This window comes from Nycticebus coucang, chromosome 19 (assembly GCF_027406575.1).
Source record: "Nycticebus coucang isolate mNycCou1 chromosome 19, mNycCou1.pri, whole genome shotgun sequence".
Classification (NCBI taxonomy): Eukaryota; Metazoa; Chordata; class Mammalia; order Primates; family Lorisidae; genus Nycticebus; species Nycticebus coucang.
Genome location: NC_069798.1, coordinates 72,020,245 through 72,043,314, shown reverse-complemented (window position 1 = coordinate 72,043,314; position 23,070 = coordinate 72,020,245). Strand labels below are relative to the sequence as shown.

Here is a 23,070-nt window from a genome sequence, read left to right as displayed (position 1 = left end):
TACAACTCTTGCGCTTAAGTGATTCTCTTGCCTCTCCCGAGTAGTTGGGACTACAGGCACTTGCCATAAGGTCCTGCTATTTTTATTGTAATTCTTCTTGCTGTTTTAGCTGCCAGGGCTGCTATATGGGGCTGGCACCCTACCCACTGAGCCACAGGCGCTGCCCTCCACTGTACAGAATAGTTTCTCTCTTCCCAGGACAGCAGTAGCGCCTGAGGGATACATGGCTGGTGGCTGGCGGCTGGTACAGAAGGTGAAAACCAAGTGGACAGGGGTAGCCTCCTTCCGACTAACAAGGGGGTGGCTCCAGCAGGTGTGCTGGAAGGCCTGCAGAGGGACTGTTCTATGACAGTCCCTCTGAAAAGCTGAAGGGTGTTCACGTCATGAAGAGCAGTAATGGACACTGGAAACTAAAAAGGGGGAGGTGGAGAGGCATAAAACTTGCCTCCTGAGCACAGTGACACTATGCTAGTGGCTGGCACACTGCAAGTCCTGACTTCAACACGACACAATTTAGCCACATAATAAAAAAAAAACACTCGTACTCCCTAAATTTTCTAGGGGGCAGGGGAAGTCTGAATGCTGTGCTGCAGGGTGATGACTGAGTCACACCACACAATCCCAGTGGGGTCTGGCCTATGTATAAGCTCAGGGGCCCCAAGGGCTTAGGGGCCAGGCTGGGCTTACCACAAACACTGAAAACCAGGGTGGGTTCTGTCACATTTTAAAAGGTAAAACCAGGAAACAATAGTAACCCTGATTTATAAACTGACTTCTGGTTTGGTTCAGTCTAGGGTGCAAGGAGCCCCCACCATGTTCAATTCAAAATGGCTTTGGAGTCCTAGCAGCACTCCTATAATTAGGCATTTGAAAAAAACACAAACTCCACGGATGTTTCCTAAAACTACACAGCAGCATAATAATAAGACCCTACACAATCTGATGTGTTTCACAATCTTCTGGAATTGCAGCACCCAGTGTCCTCAGTGCACTGTGGCCTGGGAGGCAGGGACCTATGTTGTGTTGACTCAGCCCACTGGTGCCAGGAGCACCTTTGGGATGGCAGCCATAGTCATCTCAGGCACTCCCATGCCCATGGGCTGGAAGAGGGGACAGAGAGGGGATGTGGTGAGAACCACAGACATAACCCTAAAACCTGACTTTTAAAATACTCTTACTGTCAAAAACTGCGGATGCATCCATCCCTTCACGTACTAGAAATCTCATTTAGTAAGTTCTGGGGAAGCACGTGTGCCAACCCAAAGAGACACCACAGCTACACGAGTGCGTCTCCACCCAGGGATGCACTTCAGGAATCTACTCGCACACCAAGGCAACTGCTTGCAGGGGCATCTAGGTCGGCGGGGTGGGGAGTAGCTCACCTCTTTGTCCATACTCTCTAAATCCTCCTTACAAAGAGTGTACAGCGGCATTGTCTCTGACATACTGGGCTGTCGCTTCCTTCTAGAAGGGCCAGGCTGCTCTCCGTCCCGAGCATTGGGGAGCTCTTCACCAAACATCTGCTGCTGAGGCGGGACAGCTCTGAAATGAATTTTACAGGTCCCACATGAGGAAGGCAGTCGGCATTGCAGTTTTTAGAACGAATCAGATCCTGATTAGCACTAGGCAGATAAGCTACCCTACGCCCATAGGGAGTACGTATTTATGCGGAAACAACCATCCTGTCACTGCGGCTGCCACCTGGCTTTCTGCGAATGCTCAGTATGCAGCCTCTGCAGGATGGCACCTACCTTCGCTCTGTAGTCACCGCTGCTCCCGGAGCATATGCCCTGCTCTACTCCTCCCACAACACAGGACAAAATTCAGGGGACAATGCTTAGGAACCACCAGGAAGTGTTATTTACCCTCAAGATAAGTCTAGAGCCATAAAACAAACAAAAGCAACCTTCATACCCTATCCTGTTACAAAAGCACATGCACAAAATATAACGGTAAACTTATAAAACAGATTCAATGGACTGACATTGAAATAACTTGTTCACAAAGAACAGAAAAAGGAGATTTAGGACTCTGTATGGTTTTATTAAATTGTTAAGTATCAGTGTGATAAATCAACTACAAAGATCAAACTTCTGTTTCAAGGGCACGTGTCGTGTGACTGTTCTACTACACCAGAGTCACAGTTCCTGTACATCCCCATCTGTTTATGTGTGATCTAGGTACGTCGGCTCTTACAGAATGCATGTTTCTACCAGCTTGTGACTGTTGGGATTTGAGGCCAGCCTGAAATCTGGTGTGTCCTCCTCTAAGAGACGGCTGTGCCTGGGGCCGGCTCCTACCCTGGGGACCACAGCCAAAGGCTGGAAGCCTCTAGCATTGTGTGGCTAAAGTTGGACCACAGGTCCCCTCATGACAGACACTGAAGAAAGAAAACAAAAACCTTATTATTGTGAAGAAAAATGGGGTATTAAGCCAAAGTTGCAAAATTAACAAGAGGTAACTACTGAACTAACCAAGTTTTATCTAACAGAGGTAAGATTTCCTATACAAAAATCTAAACACTGAGAGCTTATTTGCAAGTTGAGACTTCATGGCCCCTCCTGGCCTTAGCCTACTCCTCACACAAGGCTCTGATCACAAATATGAAGAAATTTCAAGAATGGGAAGTACTTCTTCTCATCAAAACCAAATATATCACAGCCTCTTCAGAAAAGTTGTCTCCTAGTTTTAACCAAAAGTGAAAGGTAGTACCAAGAATATTCTATGAAAACTGACAGGAAGGGAGCCTGTCCTCTTCAACGGTGAGTGGGTGAGGTGACCACCAGACCCAGCATAGGCTCTCGAAGATGCCCCCCCGTGTCAACATGTCAATGGACTGTTTTGGGGCGCTGGCCACCAGGTGGGTATGTGCACACACACACAAATCTGTTTCTCTTTTGACTTATGAGATGTTATGGATCAGTCACCAAATCGAGGCTCTCTGAGACCGCTCCCCCACCCCACCCTGCCGCAGCAGGTGCTTCTTCCTCTGGAGACTCCTGGGGGAACCCAGGCCCTGAGTGAGTTTCTACCCAACACAGCACAGGGAACTGACTGCTCACTTGCAGAGAATTACAAACATGGAAAACATAGCCACTCTTCCCCAGATTTCTTTCCAACTTGGAAAATAGTTATTTTTATTTTAAAAAGGTTATTTATGTCAACATGTAATAGTCTGATACAGTTAGCCCTTGGGACCTGCAGGCGACAGGGTCTAGTAGCCCCTCAGGTGCCAAAGTCCACACAAGGGACCTGCACACGAGCAGATCCTACTTCCTGCCAAAACAGGAAGGAAGTGGTTGATTGAGTGGTTGAAAAAACTCTGTGGATAAGTGGCCTTCTACACTTTAAAACTGTGTTGTTAAACCTGCAATGCTATTTCAAGATGAATTAATAAATAAATATTCACAAATCTCTCAGACAGCAGCAACTCTGTTCCAGACAACTCATGCAATCCCAGAAAGATGGGGGGGTGCAGGGAGCCTGGCACCCACCCCCAGCAGCACTGAGGGGTAGTGGTGACCATGCAGGGAGCTGTCCAGAAGCACCAGGGATGATCCTGCCCCAATTCCAGGCATCTGGGCAACTGAGTGAGGACCAGACTGTCTACCTCTGCTGAGCAGTAAGGAGGTGGTGACTCCACCTCTGCCACCGCAGGGGTGTCAGAAAAAGTCAGGACAGGCTGTCATGGAATCATGTGAAAGTGCCAAGGTTTCAACCAAAAATCAGGTCTTAGCAAGACTGAGCTTTCCGACTGGATGAGCAAAGGACAGTGAACGGAGGCCAACCCAGTGGGCGCACAGACCCCACACACTCAGGCCACAGCTCCTGCTGGCAGTGGCACCTCAAGGAGCCCCAGAGTGGAGGAGTGGCCTCGCTGTGACTGGCTGAGACACTGAACCAGGGCAGTGAATGGACGCTGCCACCGACCACTAGTGTTCTCTGGCCTGCACACAGGTATCCAGGAGACCCCCCGCCACATCCACTGGGTCCTCCACATGAGCAGTACCCTGGCCCAGAACCACAAGTACCAAAGCAAGAGTGAGCAGAAACTCAGACCTCCAATGCCTCAGGTGAGAAGCAGCAGGTAGAGATGGAGACCTAACTGCCGCCGGCTGCCAGGTGCCCTGTCACAATGGGGTCAGCACAGGGTTCTGTGCACAGAACGGGTTGCACCACTGTTCCCAGGGGCGGGGGGGGGTCACCCTGTAGCATCTCAACAAGACGCAGGACCCTGGACAGACAGGGAAGAGGCCACACAGGTGCAGGAACCTTGACTGCTGTGCAGGGCCAGGAGAGAGCTGCCCTGCAGATGTGGGGAGTAGCTACTGGAGACCCCTCAGGATGACCCGCACCTGGCAGTGCCAGTGCCCACGTGTGCAGATGTGCACGGAAGACACGGATGTGGTTAGCATGTGAGATGGGCAGGCACAACATGACTCAAATAAATAGGGAAGGCTCTGGTTTAAATTAAAAGGAAACATTTCACACTCCGCCGCCAAGATAAAACTGTTGGTTTTCCTAATTCGACAAAGAGGAGGCAAAGAGCATGGCACCCCAAGTTATGGGCAGTAGCGGACCAGACACGTGACCAAATCCAGAGGCCCATCTCCTGTTGCAGCACAGAAAGCCCGCAGAGGACAGGACATGGTCCTAGGCCTCCAGTCCCTCACACATTAGTGCTATGTTTAGTTGGGAGAGGAGAAGATTAAAACAGGGATTCCTTTTTTCTTATATAAATTGGGTCATGTCATCAATTTTCAAAACAGAACTAGAACAAGTACCAACCCTTAGTAATCTCAGGTGAACACAGGTGTATAGTTTCCCAAATATACAGGCCAGGAGACAAACAAAATGTGATTTATTCAACACGACAAAGGTTGTCTCAAGGCCTCTGTGACAAACTAGACCCAACAACATGCTGATTGGATACGGCAGCACTACTCTCCACAACAGAACTCACGTGCTTCACACGTCATGCTGACACCCAGCTGTGTACCTACACAGGTCAGTAACAGCTAAAGACAGCTGATACAGCAGAACCTCCATAGCTGACCACCTCCTACAGGTGGCTTAACTTCCAGAGTGGACGTACAGCACGTGTGTGTGCCAGTACAGCAGCCTCGCTCCTTATGGTGACCAGTTTGTTACAGTCCCTTGGGGGGGGGTCAACTCAGAGGTTCTGCTGTATTTTGATGCAAACCACACTTCTAGATTAACCTTTTCCAGCCCAGTTTTTCTGCCACCTGCCTACTCCCCAGCTCTTTTTCAAAAAATAATTCAACCTTAATCTTATTTTTATTTCAGATTGATACAAGGGTACAGACAATACGGTTACGTCGTCTGCACTTGTCAAGTATAGCCCAAGTTGTAGCTGAGGGAGGTGTGCTGCATACCCTACACTGTGCTTGTCAGGTGGGAGCTTACCAGTCCCCCCGCCTCCTCCCTGACTATGGTTGTGTTTTTCTCTTGTGTGAGCATGTAGTTGTTAATCTCCAGCTGTTATTTATTTGGGGCAAGAAAGAGATTGGTAAATTACTTGTAATAATCCTATAGTTTTTAAAAGAGAAAACATAAATATGAACTCACCTGATGATTTTATTATTTATTTTAGGTTATGTCAGCGGTTCTCAACCTGTGGGTCACGACCCATAGGAACTATATTAAAGGGCCGTGGCATTAGGAAGGTTTTTGAAAACCACTGGGGTACGTAAATAAAAAAACTCATTGAAGAGGTTAAAGAGAAGAAAATTTCAACAAAAGTTAACTCGTTAGAATGAATTGCAGTCCAGGGTATGTATTTACCGCAGAAAATACAGGAATAGCTGCGACATTTGGTTCTTTACAGACTGTCACTTGAAACTTGCTGTTCACATACATAATACACGTTTCAGAACAAATACATTGTTATCTATTGCCGTATCATTAGTGTTACTCCAGTAAGTATTCAATTTCATTCAACCTCACTCCCCATCTGCATGGTCTGTTTTCAAATAACACTTAATTACTTCTTTTCCTCTACTTTGAAATTCCTAGTCTACAAGACACTACAAGCAAGTCTGAATAATTCAAAAACCAATTCTGTATCTAATTTTTAACTGTTCTATATAGTTTAAGACAATATGCTTTTGTTTTCTACATTTTAAGAAAAAAATAAGTCAAAGGTTTGTGATTTTATTTTCAATAGTATGAACAACAGATCCTAAAAAACAGGTATTGCTTATGTTAACTATAACCACAGTATTGATTTTGAGGCCACTTAATTTATGCAAGCATTATTGTAAAACTGCAATTCAGAAACTAAATCTCAGTATAGTATCATTTTAATGCACAGAGCTTTCTGACATGTCTCTACCATTTCATGTTTTAACACATCATAGAACACAACTTGCAGCAATAATTTGACCCACATAACCAGTAACACGTCTGTGAAATGCAGCCCCGTGAAAAGGGAAACTCCCAGTCACTGTCGACATCAGCTTGTTCTTTGTATTCCCTAGGTTGGAAGGCTACTGAGGTGTGTCCACTTGGCCAGAAGGCTGGCGTTGACTAAGTTGCATGAAGTCATATGCTAGCACTGACGGACCAGGCTCTGGCCTTCTAGAAAGACATCTGGTAGCTATTTCACACAGATCATACTGACAAACGTGACCTTCTCTCTGACCCATGAGCCTGTGCATTTGGGGCACAGTCTGGACCCAGTACATGAACAAAGCCAGCCCTATGCAGGGCTCGGAGAGAAAAGAACATCCTCCCTTACCTGTAACATCCTGCATCCAGCCATGCATTCTATATTCCAGGTGAGTAGAATGTGTCTGAACTTCCCTCTCTGGGAAGGGACAGTTAATGGGGCATGAGTCAGGTGGCAGCAGCATCCTCATCCCCTCAGGTGCATCAGAGGCCTGTTGAGCCTGACCCTCCTCATAGGACACCAGTGATCAAGCCAAATCCCCCCTGCTGGTGACATAACTCTCCTCCCCAACCCCTACTGTCTGGCAATGGCCTCTGTCCTGTCCTGGCACACTCTTGGCCTTTCTCTCTCCCGAGTGCAAAGTCCTCACCTCATACCTCTGCACTAAGCTTCCTGCCCTGTACCAGCACCTTGTGCCTGATATGCCATTCCCTATTGGTGGGGAGTCCCTCAGAGACCTAGTGACCCCAAGCCCGTGGCAGGTGCACAGGCACAGGAAGTGGCTCTCCCAGCACCAAAAGCCTGCTGCCTGCTCCCAACAGCTTCTGCAGGGGTTTTAGACATGGCCCTCCCCTCCTGGTCTTGGTCCTTCCAGACTCAGCCCACGTCCTCTCCCAGGCCCTCTGCTGTGCCTCTGACTCCCTCCAGGTGCATGCACCCCCAACCACTGGGCAGGCAACTTCTTATTGACTTATATGATCTCATTGTACATTAAGGATATTAGCCCCGCCACATTGTGGGAATAAAAAAAAAATCAAACTTGAGTTTTGCCATACAGAAACACTAACGATTTAAGAGGCACTGTCCCAGTGAGGGGGGAGGCTACTCACGACCAGCCAGGGAAATGCAGCATGACCCTGCCTCACACACACAGTGAACTCACCTAGTACACACTTACTTCTGCTGCTTGGAGGAGACTTACATTATTTAAAAGCAGTAACGTGGTCATTGTCAAGTTCACAGAGTACAGAGAAACCTGGTACCCACATGACCCTGCCAGGAGCTGCCCGGAGGCTCCCAGCTGGAAGAACACAACTGCACACAGGGTTAGGGTTAGGTCTGCTTCCCCATGGCCAACTATGGCCCCGTCATCGCCAGACAGACAACCTGTGCCCAGCCCAGGCTGCCTCGCTGGGGTGTGCCTCCCTCTCCCAACAATCTGCTCTTTAGCCTGAAGGGTCCTCCTTAAACTTCTAGTCCCGGTCACATCTCCTCAGGGTCCACCTGCGTGGTGCCCGGTCGACGGCCCCTCTCCCACCCTTCTCACGCGTCTGTGTCCTTCCTGTTTGAATACATGCTACTAACCCATCTCCCAGTTAATCTTAGGTTTCAGTACACTTTAGCTATAGGATGTCTACTTGTTTACAGGTTATAATTCTTCGTTGACATTTCCCATCTTCTCTATTTTACTCTTCTACTTCACTGAGCACATTACTCATTATCCTCTTTAAAGCCCTCCCCCACCCCACCCCCAGGTGTGAGTCTCACCACCCAGCAGGGTTCTGGAGCCACCAGGGCCTGCATGGCCTCCCTGCTGGCTCTGCTTTGGCCACGCGGTGGTCTGACAGCAGAAGCCCCCAAAGCCCTGGGCACCCTTCAACCCTGCCAGGCAGGATGCCCTCTTGCTTTCCGAGAATTCTGTGTATTATGTCCTCAGCTTTTGTGGTTATTTTCAGCAGAAAAGTAAATGCAAAAAGCTCCTCTACCAGGTCAGAGCCCAGAACCTCTAGGCAGTCGTGAACCCTCACAGGATGTTCCCAGATGCCCAGAGAGTGATGTGCGCCAAGGGTGCGTCCTCAGTAAGCGTTACCACAGCTTCCCCTAAGCAGTGTGCCCCTCAAGCAAAGTTAGTTTCCTTGGATTAAATGTCAACACTACAATGATCACTTTTTAAATTTTTGCCAGTTTAATGTGAGAAAATGGTTGACAGCAGGAGTCTGTACTCCCCTGGCTCCAAGGGGCCGAGTGTCCTCCCTGATCTGATGTCCCACCTGGTGCCTGTGGGGACTCTGTGCACCCTCCCAACCCCAGCTCAGTGCCTCAGCAGTCTTGGCTGTAGAATGCTGTAGGAAGTTTCTTTAAAACCTTCTACCCTGCTCCTGTCCTCCCGGGTCTGAGTGTGTGCCAGTGGCCCTGTGACACCACAGTGGACTTGGCTCCTGTGCTGCTTGGTCTACTGGAGTCACGTGAGCGCAGTGGCGAACCACTGAGGCATCTGTTCTCCTCGAGTGGTGGCGAGGCTGCCGAGAGCCCAGGACCAGTGCCCAATCTAGTGCCCCCCACCCCCAAACCTTGTCTGTGCTATGCACATCAGAATGTATGGAATTGGAGTGGGGTGGGGGGGGGGGCCATGCCTGAGGTGACCATGCCTACTCCCTTCAGGAGCTTGCCCCTAAATCCCTGCCCTAACACTGAAGGGATACCGCCATAAAGAACTTTCCAACAATAAAAGATGTTCAGATTCTACCCGGGAACGAGTGCACAGTCTACCAGGAACTTATACATAGTGCTACAAACCAAAGCTCCAAATGCCCCAAAGGAGCTCAACTGGGGTGACCTGAGGTTCAGAAGCGTTACACGTGTGGTCTAGATGTGCTGCTCACCTCAGCCCAACCTCCGAGGCACCAGCCTTTCACCCATGGGGTGCTTGACATGCTTTAAAACAGGCAGAACTGACTCAAAATAATATGAGATCACCACAGAATTTTAAAATGGCTGAGGGGTGTTCTGAATAAATCCACTGTGAGAAACATTCCAAGAAAAGTTTTATATTTGAGCCAAAGATGTTCACTGCAAAGAGAAATACTTAAGTCTCACACCATTCCAAAAGGGTAAAGTTCACTAGAACTTTGGAACAAGCCCATTTTAGTTGCTAATCTTAAGTTTAAACACTTCCCAGAGGGAGAATGCAAAAAATGTGAGGACTCAACAGAAGGGTGAACTAAGGCCACAAAGGAGCATTCGCTAGAGGGATGGCCAGAGGATGACCCAAGAGCTGAGGTCAAAGCCAAAATGAAGCAGCTGTGTGGCTAAGTGACAGATGTTCAGATGCATGTCCCAGGGACACTGGACCGTGAGCACCGTGTGTGCACGGCAGTATCCTATCCTCACAACAGGCAGTAAGGCAGACTGCGACAGACTGTGGGCAAAGTGATGGAGCTGTCCGTCAGTTATGGTGCACATGAGAGGAATGAGCAGCAGCACACAGGCACATCTAGCTGTGCACACAAAGAAATACTGTATGACTAGGAGAAAACATGTTTAACTAACAATGATGCTTTTAATTACAGATGACAAAATGCCAAATAATCTAAAGCCCACGTCAAACCACTGGAAATGAGGCATTTGTCAGCTCTCATCTGGAGATCCCTCTAACCTGGAAGGTGACACCTGCTGTCCCCTCTGCCTCCAGGGTCAGCTCCATTACAAGGCTGGCCAAGGGATGGTCCACGTCCAGGAGGGACCACCCTGCCAACCTCCAGCAAACGTCCTGGGCTCATCTGAAGACAGCAGAGGGAGCAGACTCAGGTATCACTGCCCTTCCCAAACCCAGTCTAGGAGAACCCTGCTGAGCAGCTGAGGCCTGGTAGGGCCCACTTGGTGGTAAGGGTGCGCCGAAGGCCACTCTGGCTTCTGCACTGCTCACTGTGGGGGAGTCAACTGCCTGGGGAGCCGGGGGCTCTCAGAAAGGAAAGGGGAGATGGACATGGGGTCACATGCTTGTCACAGGAACTTCAAAGCAATGGCCACAGTAGAAAAAACAGCCGAAGACTCCTCATTCAAACCTCCAGGAAAGTCCCACGGCCATTTACAAGGTGGTTTATAGGGTCCTTGACTTTGGGCTGCCTTCGAATTTACCCAAGCACAGAGAAACAGAGTAGCTCGCTCAGAAGTCCCTGTACAGCCAGAAACTCCCAATCTCCTCTAGGTGTGTGGACAGATCCAGAGGGCGGGGCAGGTAGGGTTAGAACTGACCCTTCATGGGCCTGTCCTCTGTGGACTACTGAGGATATAACCAACCACAGTGCATGTCCTTTCTATAAACAAAGCCAGCACGTGGCAGGCAGCACCAAGCAACCTGTGCAGGACATTCAGAAGCTAAATTGGGGGTTTGTTTCAGTTCTGGGTCCAAAGACAGAAAATAAACAAAAACGCCCAAGAATGCAGGAGGGAAGGTGCTCCCACAAGCTGGGAGCCAGTCTCCAGCCAGGCAGATGAGCAAAGCAGAGAGACAGCCTTTCCCATCACCTGTCTTCCCTGAGGTTGCCTGACCCCACCCTTAATGGAATTAAGCAACGGACTAAGAGAACCCCAGAGGCCAGCTCTTACTGGCAAAGCCGCTCTGACGGCTGCAATGTACCTGAAGGAGGAGGGCTCCTGGTGGACGGACAGGGCGCCAGGGGGCATGGGCCGCGGGCCCTGGGCACCCGTCCTGACCAGCTTCCCGGTGCTGGAGTCGTAGACCCGGACTTCCGGGCCTGGTGGGGCCTTGGGGTGCACAGGCGTTGGGTGAAACAGGGTAGCCTGGGGCACGCCCTCCCTGTCAGGAAAGGCTGCAGGGCCACTGTCCCTGTTGGGCAGAAAGAACAAAGGCCGTGAGCAGTGTTGCCACATGGTGTGTACAGGGTCGGGCACTCAGCTGGCCCTGCCCTTAGGTCCCGACTGAGTTGGTGCACGTGGAAGATGTGCCAGGCCTGCACAGTGCAGAGAAATCATGGGTTTCCCATCGCCAGCACCCACAAAGCCTTGGGCCTGTTGCAGGGCCGGAGCCCCCTTCCTGAGGAGCTGAAGAGCATGCACCCACCATGGGGCTCAGTCCTGCAACAAGATTCCCTGAGACCTATCAGAACTCTACTCCTAGCATAACACTTGGATTTCTGACACAGTGCAGAGCCTGTCTCAGCAGGGACACCATGCTCTGCCATGTCCCCCAGTGTCATTAGCTGGCCCTCTCTCTTACCCCAACCCACCACCTATAGGTGTTGCAGATAATTTTGCAAACTTGCCTCAAGACTCTGGACTGGCCGCTGCTTTTCTGTGGTCAACCCCTTTCCTGGGTCTGTCCTGAGATCCTGCCCATCTTTCCACATTCCTGTGCCTATTCCCCAGCCTTGAGGAAATGTGAACACCCCCAGCATGAGCACCATTAGACATCATATCACACTCAGGAAAGGCCAGGCCAGTCTTTCTTCAGTTGTTACTCGTTTCATGAGCAACTTAAGTTCACCTGAGTCTGCAGGTGGATCCGGGATGTGGACACAGGTCCCCGGAAACACTCAGCAGCATGCTCCTCCACTGCCATAAAGCCTCAGCCTTCCATAGTCAACCTGGGACGAGGGACCCTGCAGTGTGATGGGCATCCATACCTCTGTGAGCGGGCATCATCCTCCTTAAGTGGGAAGAGCTGCTCCTCCACTTTGTCCCAGCGCTCTAGGCAGCTCCACAGCCAGTCGGGGCTGACCACATGCAGGTGCCCACACCCCTGCGCCTGTAGGACCTTCTCTGTGCCTGTGGGGAACTACAAGGGTCAGGCAGGAAGTGCAGAGCAGCCAAGTAAGTGCCAGGGCTAGGACAGCCTCTGCACGAGTATGGTTGCCCCAACTCAGCAGGTTCTTCCAACAGGGCCTTGAGGCCTGGACCTCACCCAAGAATGTCTCCGACCCCACTCTGCAGCCACCACCCCACAGGGCCACCCTCTCCTGTGGGACCCCAGGAGGTTCCTGACTCCACTCCCACACCATGGAACCCAAGTCCTACTATATGTTGATTAAAGGCGGCCACTCAACCTGTCCCATACTCTTCCTCCCATCAGCTCCAGTCCCTCCTTCAGCCCGCCCCAAGCCTGGAACTCGCTCCCCACTGCCCAGCTCTGAGGGCAGCACTGCCCACTGACCCTGTGTGTCCGGTTGATGCTGGAGCTGTGACTACAATGCACAAAGACAGTGCAGGCTTCCCGGTGACCTGGCCGATGCCCAAGTCTAGAGGCCTCAATCCTGCCCAATACCACCCTACAGCACAAACCCAGGTGCTGTTCTGCCTGGTGGCTGCATCTCCAGCATCACCAGGAGTACTTCCGACCACCATCTTCCCTTAGAGGACTCTTACTCCCCCACTGGACCTTCAGGGTCCCAAATCCAGATCCATCCCTACGACTGTACCACCCCCACTCAGCTTGCAGTGGGGTCAAGGCCTTCCACCAAAGGCCAGAGTCCTGGAAGAAGTCAGGGTCCAGCAGGTGAGGGCACCAAACCCTGAGTGTAATGGGACCTGACTCAGCCTTCCTGCTGTGCTGTACCTCTGGGAGAGTTGCTTCTTCTCTGAGTTAGGAAAGCAAACAGGAAGGGTGAGCACAGGCTCCAGAGAAACAAGCTTCCGTGCTCAGGAGGTAGAACAAGGTGTCCGGGGCCGTGATGCTTGGGGGGGGCCTCACTGCTGCCAGGGGTGTGGCTTGATGTTCTTTTGGGAGAGAGGTTTCTTGGGGCCCTGCACAGCTGCCTCTGTGCCCCAGTGTCTCGGCAGCAAGTTGAACAGGTCCTGACCTGTCCTGCAGCTGCAAAGGTGAGTACAACCCCACCTAGCTCCAGATGGGCCAGGCCTCAGCTAAGGCCCTGGGCGCCTTGCACCCTAGAGGTGGCAGTGAGTATTTCAAAGTCCTGATTGAGTACTGAGGAGGAGAATCACGGAAGTTCCATCCTCTTCATATGGAAAAAAGCAAATGGCTTATGAGGAGCATTTCCAACAATTAGGTGTTTGCTTCTTTATGTAGCAGTGGCCTATGGCTGGCTATGCTTCTTTGTGGTGGGAGATACCATGAAAATAATGCATGGGTGGATTTTTTCTTGCTCATCAATTCTCATTAATTAGTGTATTTAGTGTGTGGCCCAAGATGGCCTTAGGTAAATCTTCAGAGCCTGCCGTGGCTGGTTGGATCCCTGACAGCTCCTTCAGCGCTGCCCAACCCCAGGGGTTCTGCTCATGTAGCCCAAGTCCCAGATCTGTCCTGGGTAGATGTTACCACAAGGACAGACCACCGACCATGGACACCCCACCTTTCCAACCACAGCAGCTTGCCCTGTGTACTATTTCAGATGAAATACTCATGCTGTTTTCCACTCACAGGGCTGGTCCGTCTCCTGCCCGACTCTGCTGTATCTGCCTGTAATTTCTCCTCTGCTCCTCTATTCTCGAATCTTCGCTCTCTACCACAGGCCCACCTGTACTCCCAGGAGAAGTTCCCAATTTTAACGGAGTACAAACAACTCAGGACACGTCTGATGTGTGTGCACGCAAGGGACACCCAGGCACTCGAATTGGGATGCCACCAAATACAGTTCTCACTCTGTTCGTAAAAGGTAACGGCTCTGGAAAACGGTCCCGAAGACGCGATGTGAAACAAAAAGCTACAGCAACTTAAATAGGCTGCCTCCCGCCTCTCAGGAACCCCATGTGTCCTGCCACCCCTCCCCGCCTGGCGCACTCACCGGCCCTCGCAGCAATCAGGTGGGTGGCTCTGCCAGGATCGTCCGGGTTCAGCACCAGCTGAGTAAGGATCTTCGCTCCAAGGGCTGTGGCGTGGTAATGCTCCCGGGTCTTCTCTATAGGGAAGTTGGTTGGGTGCAGCCCACTAAATATGATGGCCACGTCTGCCAACACTTTACTCTTGAGTTCGGGCACGATTTTCCGAATATCCGGAGCTTCCTCGATCTCCTTGTTGAGGTACCTGTCATACTTGGCATAATAGTCGGTGTGCACGCGCACCAGAATCTCCTCCAGATAGATGAGGTGGTCATCATCGTCCATGTCCTCCTCCTCCTCCTCCACGCTCTGGTCCAGGGACTCACCTGCGGTGATGCCCGACTGCTCGCTATTCTGCGACTCGGTTTCAGCCTCCTTCCTGTCTGCACAGCCATTGCCCAGGCCACACGGGCTATCACGCTCACTTTCCTCCGGCGTGCCCGGCTCAGGCCCTCTGTTCTGAGGATGGATGCTGGGCCCAGTCTCCCCGGGATGACTGGCCCCTGCAGGTCTCCCGCCGCCCGGGTCAGGGGGACCTCCCTGTGGCAGCACCTTTGGGCTGTTCTTTTCCTGGCTTTCTCCATCAGAGTTGGCAGAGGACTGTGACTTAGGTCCCTCTGACTCACTGGTGCTCTCGCTGTCGCTGGATAAGTCGAAATCCAAGTCCGTGCCCGGGGTGCCCTGTGCAGACTGCATCTTTGGGGAGGCCCGTACGCCCTGCCTGCAGGGCTCCTGGGGTTCCGGGGCTTGGGCCAGTGGCTGGACATCCCTCTCACCCACCTGCCCAGGCTGAGGTGAGTCCCCCTCGGGAGAAGCCTGGACGCCGTTGAGCTGCCTTGTGGGCGGCCCCAGGCCATCCCTCTGCTCAGGCCCAGGGGTCTGCTTTCCTTCCTCAGGGTCTCTGGCAGGTGGCGCCTGCTCTGCCGCGGCCCCTTTAGCAAAATGGTTCACTGAAAGTGCACAGAGGAAGGGTCAATGTCAGGGCACTAAGGGTCAGTCAAGCCATAGCAGCACAGCCCCCGACCACGAGCACATCCACCCTGCAGACCAGGCCTTGGCAAACTTCTTCTATAAAGAGCTAGATAAGGGCTGAGTGTCCCTTACCCAAAATGCTTGGGATAAAAATGCTTTGAATATTGATTCCCCCCCCCCAAATTTTGTAAAATATGCATTAAACTCATCAGTTCAACATCCTAAATCCAAAAATCCAAAACATTCCAACGAGCATGTCCCCTGAGCATCATGTGGGTGCTGTAAGGTTTCATATTTCAAGCACTTTGGCCTCTGGAATTAGGGCTACTCAGCCTGTAGTGATGAATGTTTGAGGTCTGTGGGCTGTATGTGCACAGTCCTTTTGTTTTTATAGCCCTTTAAAAATGTACAGCTTTGTATCGCTTCTCGGCCTTTTGGCTAAGATCAAGTGTAAAAACGTACAGCTTTGTGGTCGTTGAACCTGCACCAGTCTCCACTTGCTACAAGAAGGCCCTTCCTCTTCCTCTTGGCTCAATATTTAGGCTTTACTGCAGTGACCACAGCAGGGAATTATGACTCAAAATACTTCATTTAAAAATAAAGATCATCAGAAATACTGAAAACCAAAGTCATTTATATTTTCTTAGGACAGACTTTGGCTGCATGATCGCCAGACAGGTTCAGCTGCAGCGTCCTCTGAGATGCAGGCCAGGCCCAGTCTGAATCCATGCTGAGGATGGTTCTTGAAAGGGGACTACCACAGTCCAAGTTCTGCTTTTCCAAAGAAACCCCTGCCCAAACTTCCAGTGTCACATTTGAGGAAACAGAGATGAAAATCAGTATTCAAATGCATTAAGTTAAATAGCATCTCTGACCTTTTTTTCAACGGGGAAAATCTTTAGGTCAGTGCCCAAAATGAGATCACATAATATCCTGCTTTTCATTGCCACATTAATAAACCTCCAAACCTTTGTCACTGTATTGTGCACTGTATTGTATACTGAAATATACAAGAAAGTAAATCTTGAATTTATAGCTGCTAAAACAGAGATAAGAAATAAAGAGAAAAACAAGCAAATGCTAGTTTTTTTTCCTAAAGAACCAGGAAAGCAGACACCCACCTTTCTTTCTAGCTTGAGACTCCCGGGAGCCAGGGGGTGCATTCATGTCCCCTGTACCCGGGAAGTACACGTACTTCTTCACTGTGATCAGGTTGGGCGCGAACTTCCATACGTCTTCACGGTCATCAATGATGCACACCATTGAGTCTCCACAAGGAAAGAGGTTTCTACGTGTACAAATAGATAATTTATAAAAAATAACAATTAAGTTATTTGCTAAGTGTTAACAGCTTCAGACCCTGATCTCTAGTAAGCAGCAGACAGCAGATCAACCAGAGACTGAAACAGGCTCCGCTGAAGGGCTGAAGGATCACACTCCAGGGGAAGCAGTGTCACAGCAATTACACTTTGCCCTGTAGTTTCTCATTTTCCTTAAATCAGGAGTCAGCAAACTTCTTAAAGATCTTGAGCAACTGCTAGGCTTTGCGGACCACAGTTCTATGAAGAAGGTGTCTGCAGACCCACTGCCTGCTCAGACTTCTCTATGCCACCTACCACTGACTCTGTGCTGCCCCCACCTGTGCTGCCCCTCAACTGTGCTACCTCCACCTGTGTTGCCCCCCTGGTGCTGCCCTTACCACCTGTACTGGTCCTGGGAAAGGTCCTTGCTGATTTCGACATTTTCATTTGCAGGTAACTTTTGCCCCTCAAACCACTGACATCATCTCTCATTTTCTTTGACTCTGCCTGCTCACTCTAATGCTAGCAAAAGGGAGACCTGTTTTTGAAATTACTATCTTAGTATTCTCCTTAAATAATATTAACCTGTGCATGCCTCACAGTCTGTGTGAATCCCTAAGTCTAAAAAAGGAAATGCTTAGCTGAAGGTGGCCAGAAAGAGCCAAGAATACCGGCTGGAGCTGGTCTGTTTACTGCCCACGTCTTGTTAGGAACCGGGGACACAAACTGCACGTGACATAATGTTACAAAGGCAGGGAAAGCCCTTCTGGAAGAATGGGGAAATTTGTGGCACAAAGTGAGCAAGGAGAGTCAAAGAATGTAAAACAGGGAGGAGCCAGTCCTGCCGAGAAGGCCCAGAGATGACAGAAGCACAGCTGAAGGGACGGAAAGGGACAAATAACAATAGCAAAGGGTGCACTAAGGTGGTCTGACTCAGGGCTAAATGACGAGTAGGATTAACAACCTGGAAACTTAAATTTGGGATGCCGATGTCAAAAATCCCCTTTAGATAAGTGGCTCCCTACACAGAGGACCCTGCACGCCAGGTGACATGGTTTCCATCTGTGTCTCACCAGGAATACCCACAAATGCTCCTGTGCCCACAGACTGGTTTCTTGACTTTAATACCGGCTCAGCTATCTCCCATTTGCCTGCCCCTCCCTGTGCAGCTCCACCCTCCCGTGACCCTGGGTTCTCCAGCAGCTTCTACGCTGCCTTGTATATTCCAGGACAGAAAAGCAGTGACTTTGGAACTGGAATACTGTGGGGAATGTACATGTGCTTCCTGCCTCTGAAAAGGAAGGAAACCCTAGAGGTAGAGGGTTAGAACCCTCACACATGCCAGATTTGGTTAAGTAAAGAGACATAGAAAGCAGGAAAAAAAGAGTGAGTGGTGCATAGCTGAGACGCAGTATGCCGGCCAGTATGATGCCTGGCACAGGTGAGGGCTGCGCCTAGCTCCAGGGCATCTCCAGGTGGAGAGGAATACCTGGGCGGCCACACAAGGCCAGGGTCTACTAACCAAGATGATGGTGAGAGGATGGAGGGGTCTGGCTTGGAAAAGAACTTTGTAAGTACACTGAAAATTGTGGCAGGGAGAGGGTGGGGATTCCTAGAAAACTAATATAGAACCACCACTCCAATTCTCAGCACACAATTTTTAAACTGGAAACTGAATAGGAAGCTGTCTCTGTGAAGGACTTGGCCAAGTACATACCTAAGGTTTCCTGTTTTAGAAAACGGGTCAATACATTCATCCCTTGATAATATTCGATGAGAAAAAAGCTTCTTCTCAGGGTCTAAAAAGCCTTTAAAAAGAAAACAGGACAAAAATAGCACGTCTGAGATGCATTCACATCACATGTACCTCTGAATCAGCACCCAGCACCTCGCCCTTGTCAGGTAAGACTCTTCACTTAGGGCAACCTGTCTCTAATTGGAATTCTCAAAAACGATTCATGCTTCTAAGTGTCTACAGTTCTGTTAATTTGAAAAAAACTTGTACTGTAGTGGTGAGCTGCCAAATGACATCACAAGGACCTTCTCAAAAGCTGACTGCATCCTGATGGAGGCATCTCTACCTCCATTTCTTTCAGAAGCAGCAAAGGTTTCAAGCTCTTGTGATTGCTGACTTGTTAGCTGTTCATTAACAAAAAATACTTGCTCTTACAGAAGAAATTATGTATTTTTTTTACTGTATAAAGAATAGCCAGTTGCTAAACTTAAAATTTGTTAATACAATTATTAGAGTCTTTATAGGAAGATGAACAAAAAGCATTCCAAACTCTTAGCATGTGTATCCTCATCATGCTGACAGCACACATTGTGAAAATTCAAGGCTGATACAAAGAGGAAGCTAAGTGATGGCTTCTGTGAAGAACTGAGGCCAGGCTTCAGTCTGGGCCTCCATTTCTCACCAGTAATAACAAACTAGCCTACATTATCCCAGCTACAAAACGCTCTGATCTCCATGTTGGAGCGAAGTTCAAACTCCTTGAGGCCCAGCCGTCTGGGTTGGGAATGTGTGGCCTTCAGATTTCAAGATTGCTCTTTATTAAGCACCAAAAAAGGCACTTTTTGTGCTCTCCTTTGAGAGAAAAAGAAAAACTTCTCTTTTCTCTGCTGTACCTGATTTATTTATTTATTTATTTTTGGAGACAGAGTCTCATCATGTTACCCTCGGTAGAATGCTGTGACATCACAGCTCACAGCAACCTCAAATTCTTGGCTTAAGTGATTCTCTTGCCTCAGCTTCCCAATAGCTGGGACTACAGATGCCCGCCACAATGCCTGGCTATTTTTTTGTTGTAGTTGTCATTGTTGTTTAGCAGGCCTGGGCCGGTTTAGAACCCACCAGCCTCGATGTATGTGGCCAGCGCCCTAACCACTTAGCTATGGATGCCAAGACTGCTATACCCCTTTTAATAAAAGAATTTGTTTTGTAAAATTCAGATTCAGGCAAAAGGCCGCAGGCAAGGACCCAGGAGGCTGTGGCCCCCCACCGTTCCCTGGAAGGCTCACGTCCTCTCAGAGCCTTGACACCTGAGGTAGTGCTGGGGGTAGCCACCAGCCTCTGTGGGGCAACCCCTTCTGTGTGGATTTCTGCATCAACGTTCTGTAGTTTTACTGTGAGGTGTGTGTCTGGTTTTGACGAATATTCTTTGGACATATTGAAACACTGGGATTTTAAGTGGGAAGTACGGTCTGAAATGGAGAAGCCCCACATGGCCACCTGCTGCCTGGTCAAGCCCTCAGCAGTGGGCCTTACTCTTAGGAGGTTGGCCATGGCCCTGTAGCATGGGCACCGCCATGTGTAGGCTGTGGTGTACGCCACTGGCACAGGCATTCTGCTGAACCTTTCAACTACTGCCCTCCTAGCACTCGGGCTAGTGAAGACTCTCTCTAGCCTGCTCCATCTTCATTCCATTGGAGGTTTGTTGGTGTGAAATCAGTAAGAGTCCCACACATGCATGGCAGTGACTCATGGCAAGGGTACGGCCTGGATGAAACTTGGGGATCCTCCTCTGCTTTCAAACCCGACCTTCCCCAGCCCAGCATTTAGATACGCCTGAAAGCTTCCCAAAAGCTCATCCTCATGGGTCTATACGTACAGGCCAATAAACAACGGGACACCCACTAGCAAAGGATAATTCCAGGACATATCCTAAATGACCACAATTTTAAAAACGAGACCAAAAGAGTCCCCAAAGAAGAAACATGTGCCCTGCCACTAGATACAAGTACAAAAGACAAAAGAGTACAGGAAGAAAAACCACTGACAAACGTAATGGGACTACTCAGCCTCCCGAGGAACTAGATATGTGGGACCCCATGTGGGGCCAGATGCTCTCACGTCAGACCAAACCAGCCCTCACCAGATACGCAGCCAGTCTCTGGCTGACATGGCCTGAAGAGGACCAAGACCTGTGAATTTTAAAGTACTTAATTTAACAGTCTCTGCAAGGAACCCTGAGGAGCTGACTGTGCTCCCACACGGGATCCACATCCACTGCAGAGCAGGCGATCACCCTGCTGGTCTGGCCCCTCACTTAGTCCAGGCAGCACTGCCACCTGAGCACACAGAGGGGCCCACACAAGGACAGCAGAAGCAAACGTGGTGCGCTCAACCCTGAGGCTGCTCACTTCTCTGCAGGTGGAGCAGCAGCCTGCAAAGCCCTTTTAAATAATTAAAATAAAAGGATGTTAATTTCTACCTTTCTACTTTATCTGTGGTCCTAACAACCTTCCCAACCAGCCAGAGTGACAGAAGCTCCCCCTGCAGGCCCTGAGGCAGAATCCTCTTCCCTGACCCCTGCCCCACACTGCCAGCTTCTACCACTAAGCTGAGCTCCAGGAGAAGTCTTTTGCTTTTCTTTCTTTTTAAGAAAACATTATTGAAAATGGGAAAGAAACAAACTCACTGTGCACATATTAAAATGTTTATGATCACCACCCTGCCCAGTCCCGCTGTGCTGACTGACCTGCAATAGTGTGTGCGTACAGCCGGCTGCCGAAAGTGAAGACGTGCAGCTCGTACAGCTTGGCGATCTTCTCCAAGAAGTCCCTGCAGTGAGGACGCAGGCGGGTGTGCAGCATCGGCTCACCTCGGCCCAGCTGGAAGTGAAAGATGCCCTGGAAAGAGTGGCCAGATGGTCAGAGAAGGGCCTTAAAGGAGCTGCCTGGTCTGCAAGGATGCCGTCTAACCCATGTAACTTAATCTAACTCATGGATGGTTTTAAGGTACAGTATAATTAATTTACAAATACAACACAAAAGTTGAAATGGCATTCTAAATTATTCTTTAGTAGATAGATGAAATTAGTAACACCAACTGCTTACATATGATTAATGCACAAATAAGTTTGCTTTCCATAGCAAACTTTGATCCTTTTGATTCTATTATTTTCTCAGTAAAGACCATTTATTGTTTTTTTTTTTGCAGTTTTGGCGGGGCCAGGCTCGAACCCGCCACCCCTGGTATATGGGGCCGGCACCTTATTCTTAATAACTTAAAAAAAAAAAAAATGACTTACACCGGTTTAAATTTTTATTAGATCTAAAGTAATAACACCCCTCATGATGAAGCTGCTCTTTTAAAGGATGCAGAGTAGGCCTGGCGCCCACAGCACAGTGGTTATGGCATTGGCCACATGCACCAAGAGTGGTGGGTTTGAACCCGGCCCAGGCCAGCTAAACAACGACAACTGCAACAACAACAACGACAAAAAAAGCCGGGTATTGTGGTAGGCACCTGTAGTCCCAGCTATTTGGGAGGCTGAGGCAAGAGAATCACTTGAGCCCAAGATTTTGAGGTTGCTATGAGCTGTGACGCCACGGCACTCTACAAAGGGTGAAACAATGAGACTCTCTATTAAAAAAAAAAACAAACAAACAAGAAAGAAAGAAAAACCGAGGCAAGAGGATTGCTTAAGTCCAAGAGTTAGAGGTTTGTTGTGAGCTATGATGTCAAGGCACTCTACCCAGGACAACAGCTTGAGACTCTGTCTCCAAAAGAAAAAAGAGATGCAGAGTGACCCAAACCTGTGGAATACCTGCAAAAGCAGTCCCAAGAAGGAAATTCATTGCATTAGATGCCTATATCTGAAAAACAGAAAGACAGCACATCGAGAACCTAATGAATGGGGCAGTGCCTGTGGCTCAAGGAGTAGGGCACCAGCCCCATATCCGGAGGTGGCGGGTTCAAACTGGGCCCCAGCCAAAAAAACTGAAAAAAAAAAAAAAAAAAAAAAAAAAAAAAAAAAAATATATATATATATATATATATAATAACCTAATGAATCATCTCAAGGAAATGGAACAGTAATCCAATCTCTCTCTCTTTTTCCATGCTTCTCCATTCTTTATTTATTTATTTATTTATTTTTTATTAAATCATAGCTGTGTACATTGATATGATCATGGGGCATCATTCACTAGCTTTACAGACCATTTACCAAGTTTCACATATACCCTTGTAAGATGCACCACTGGTGTAATCCCACCAATCCCCTTCCCTCTACCCACGAGTAATCCAATCTCAAACCTAGCAGAAGAAAAGAAATAACCAAAATTAAATCAGAAATAAATGAATTGGAAACAAAAGAATCATCTAGAAAATTAATGAAACAAAAAGTTGGTTCTTTAAAAAGATAAATAAAACTGATAAACCATTGGCCAGATTAACCAGAAACAGAAAAGTAAAATTTCTAATAATGTTGATCAGAAACAAAAAAGGGGAAATGAGATTATTCCTAACTACTACAAGAAACTTTATGCCCAGAAATTTGACAGTGTGGAGGAAATAGACCAATACTTGGAATCACACCTTTTCTCTAGACTTAACCAGGAAGAAACAGATCTCTTGAACAGATCAACATCAAGCATGGAGATTGAAGAAACAATAAAAAAGCTTCCAACTTAAAAAAAAAATCCCTGGACCAAATGGCTTCACACAGAATTCTATCACATCTTCAAAGTTGAACTCATACCTATATTGCAGACACTATTCCAAAACATTGAGAAGGAAGGAACCTTCTCCAACATCTTCTATAAAGCAAACATCACCAACTAAAAAGAACCAAAGACCAATTT

The 23,070-nt window shown here is 48.9% G+C and overlaps 1 protein-coding gene across 3 annotated transcripts in view; it reads right to left on the bottom strand.

The window, feature by feature from the left end:
- CTDP1 (CTD phosphatase subunit 1) overlaps positions 1 to 23,070 on the bottom strand; it is a 60,522-nt gene that overhangs the window by 18,528 nt on the left and 18,924 nt on the right. For 2 of the 3 annotated variants that reach the window (XM_053571461.1, XM_053571463.1), the window contains exons 5-11: positions 20,961 to 21,111; positions 18,197 to 18,287; positions 16,300 to 16,466; positions 14,173 to 15,156; positions 12,058 to 12,199; positions 11,052 to 11,261; positions 1,383 to 1,542 (exon numbers count right to left, since the gene is read on the bottom strand). In XM_053571461.1, the coding sequence (XP_053427436.1) occupies positions 1,383 to 1,542; positions 11,052 to 11,261; positions 12,058 to 12,199; positions 14,173 to 15,156; positions 16,300 to 16,466; positions 18,197 to 18,287; positions 20,961 to 21,111 (1,905 nt within the window). The remainder of the gene's footprint in view (positions 1 to 1,382; positions 1,543 to 11,051; positions 11,262 to 12,057; positions 12,200 to 14,172; positions 15,157 to 16,299; positions 16,467 to 18,196; positions 18,288 to 20,960; positions 21,112 to 23,070) is intronic. The other variant, XM_053571462.1, reaches the window with a different exon arrangement.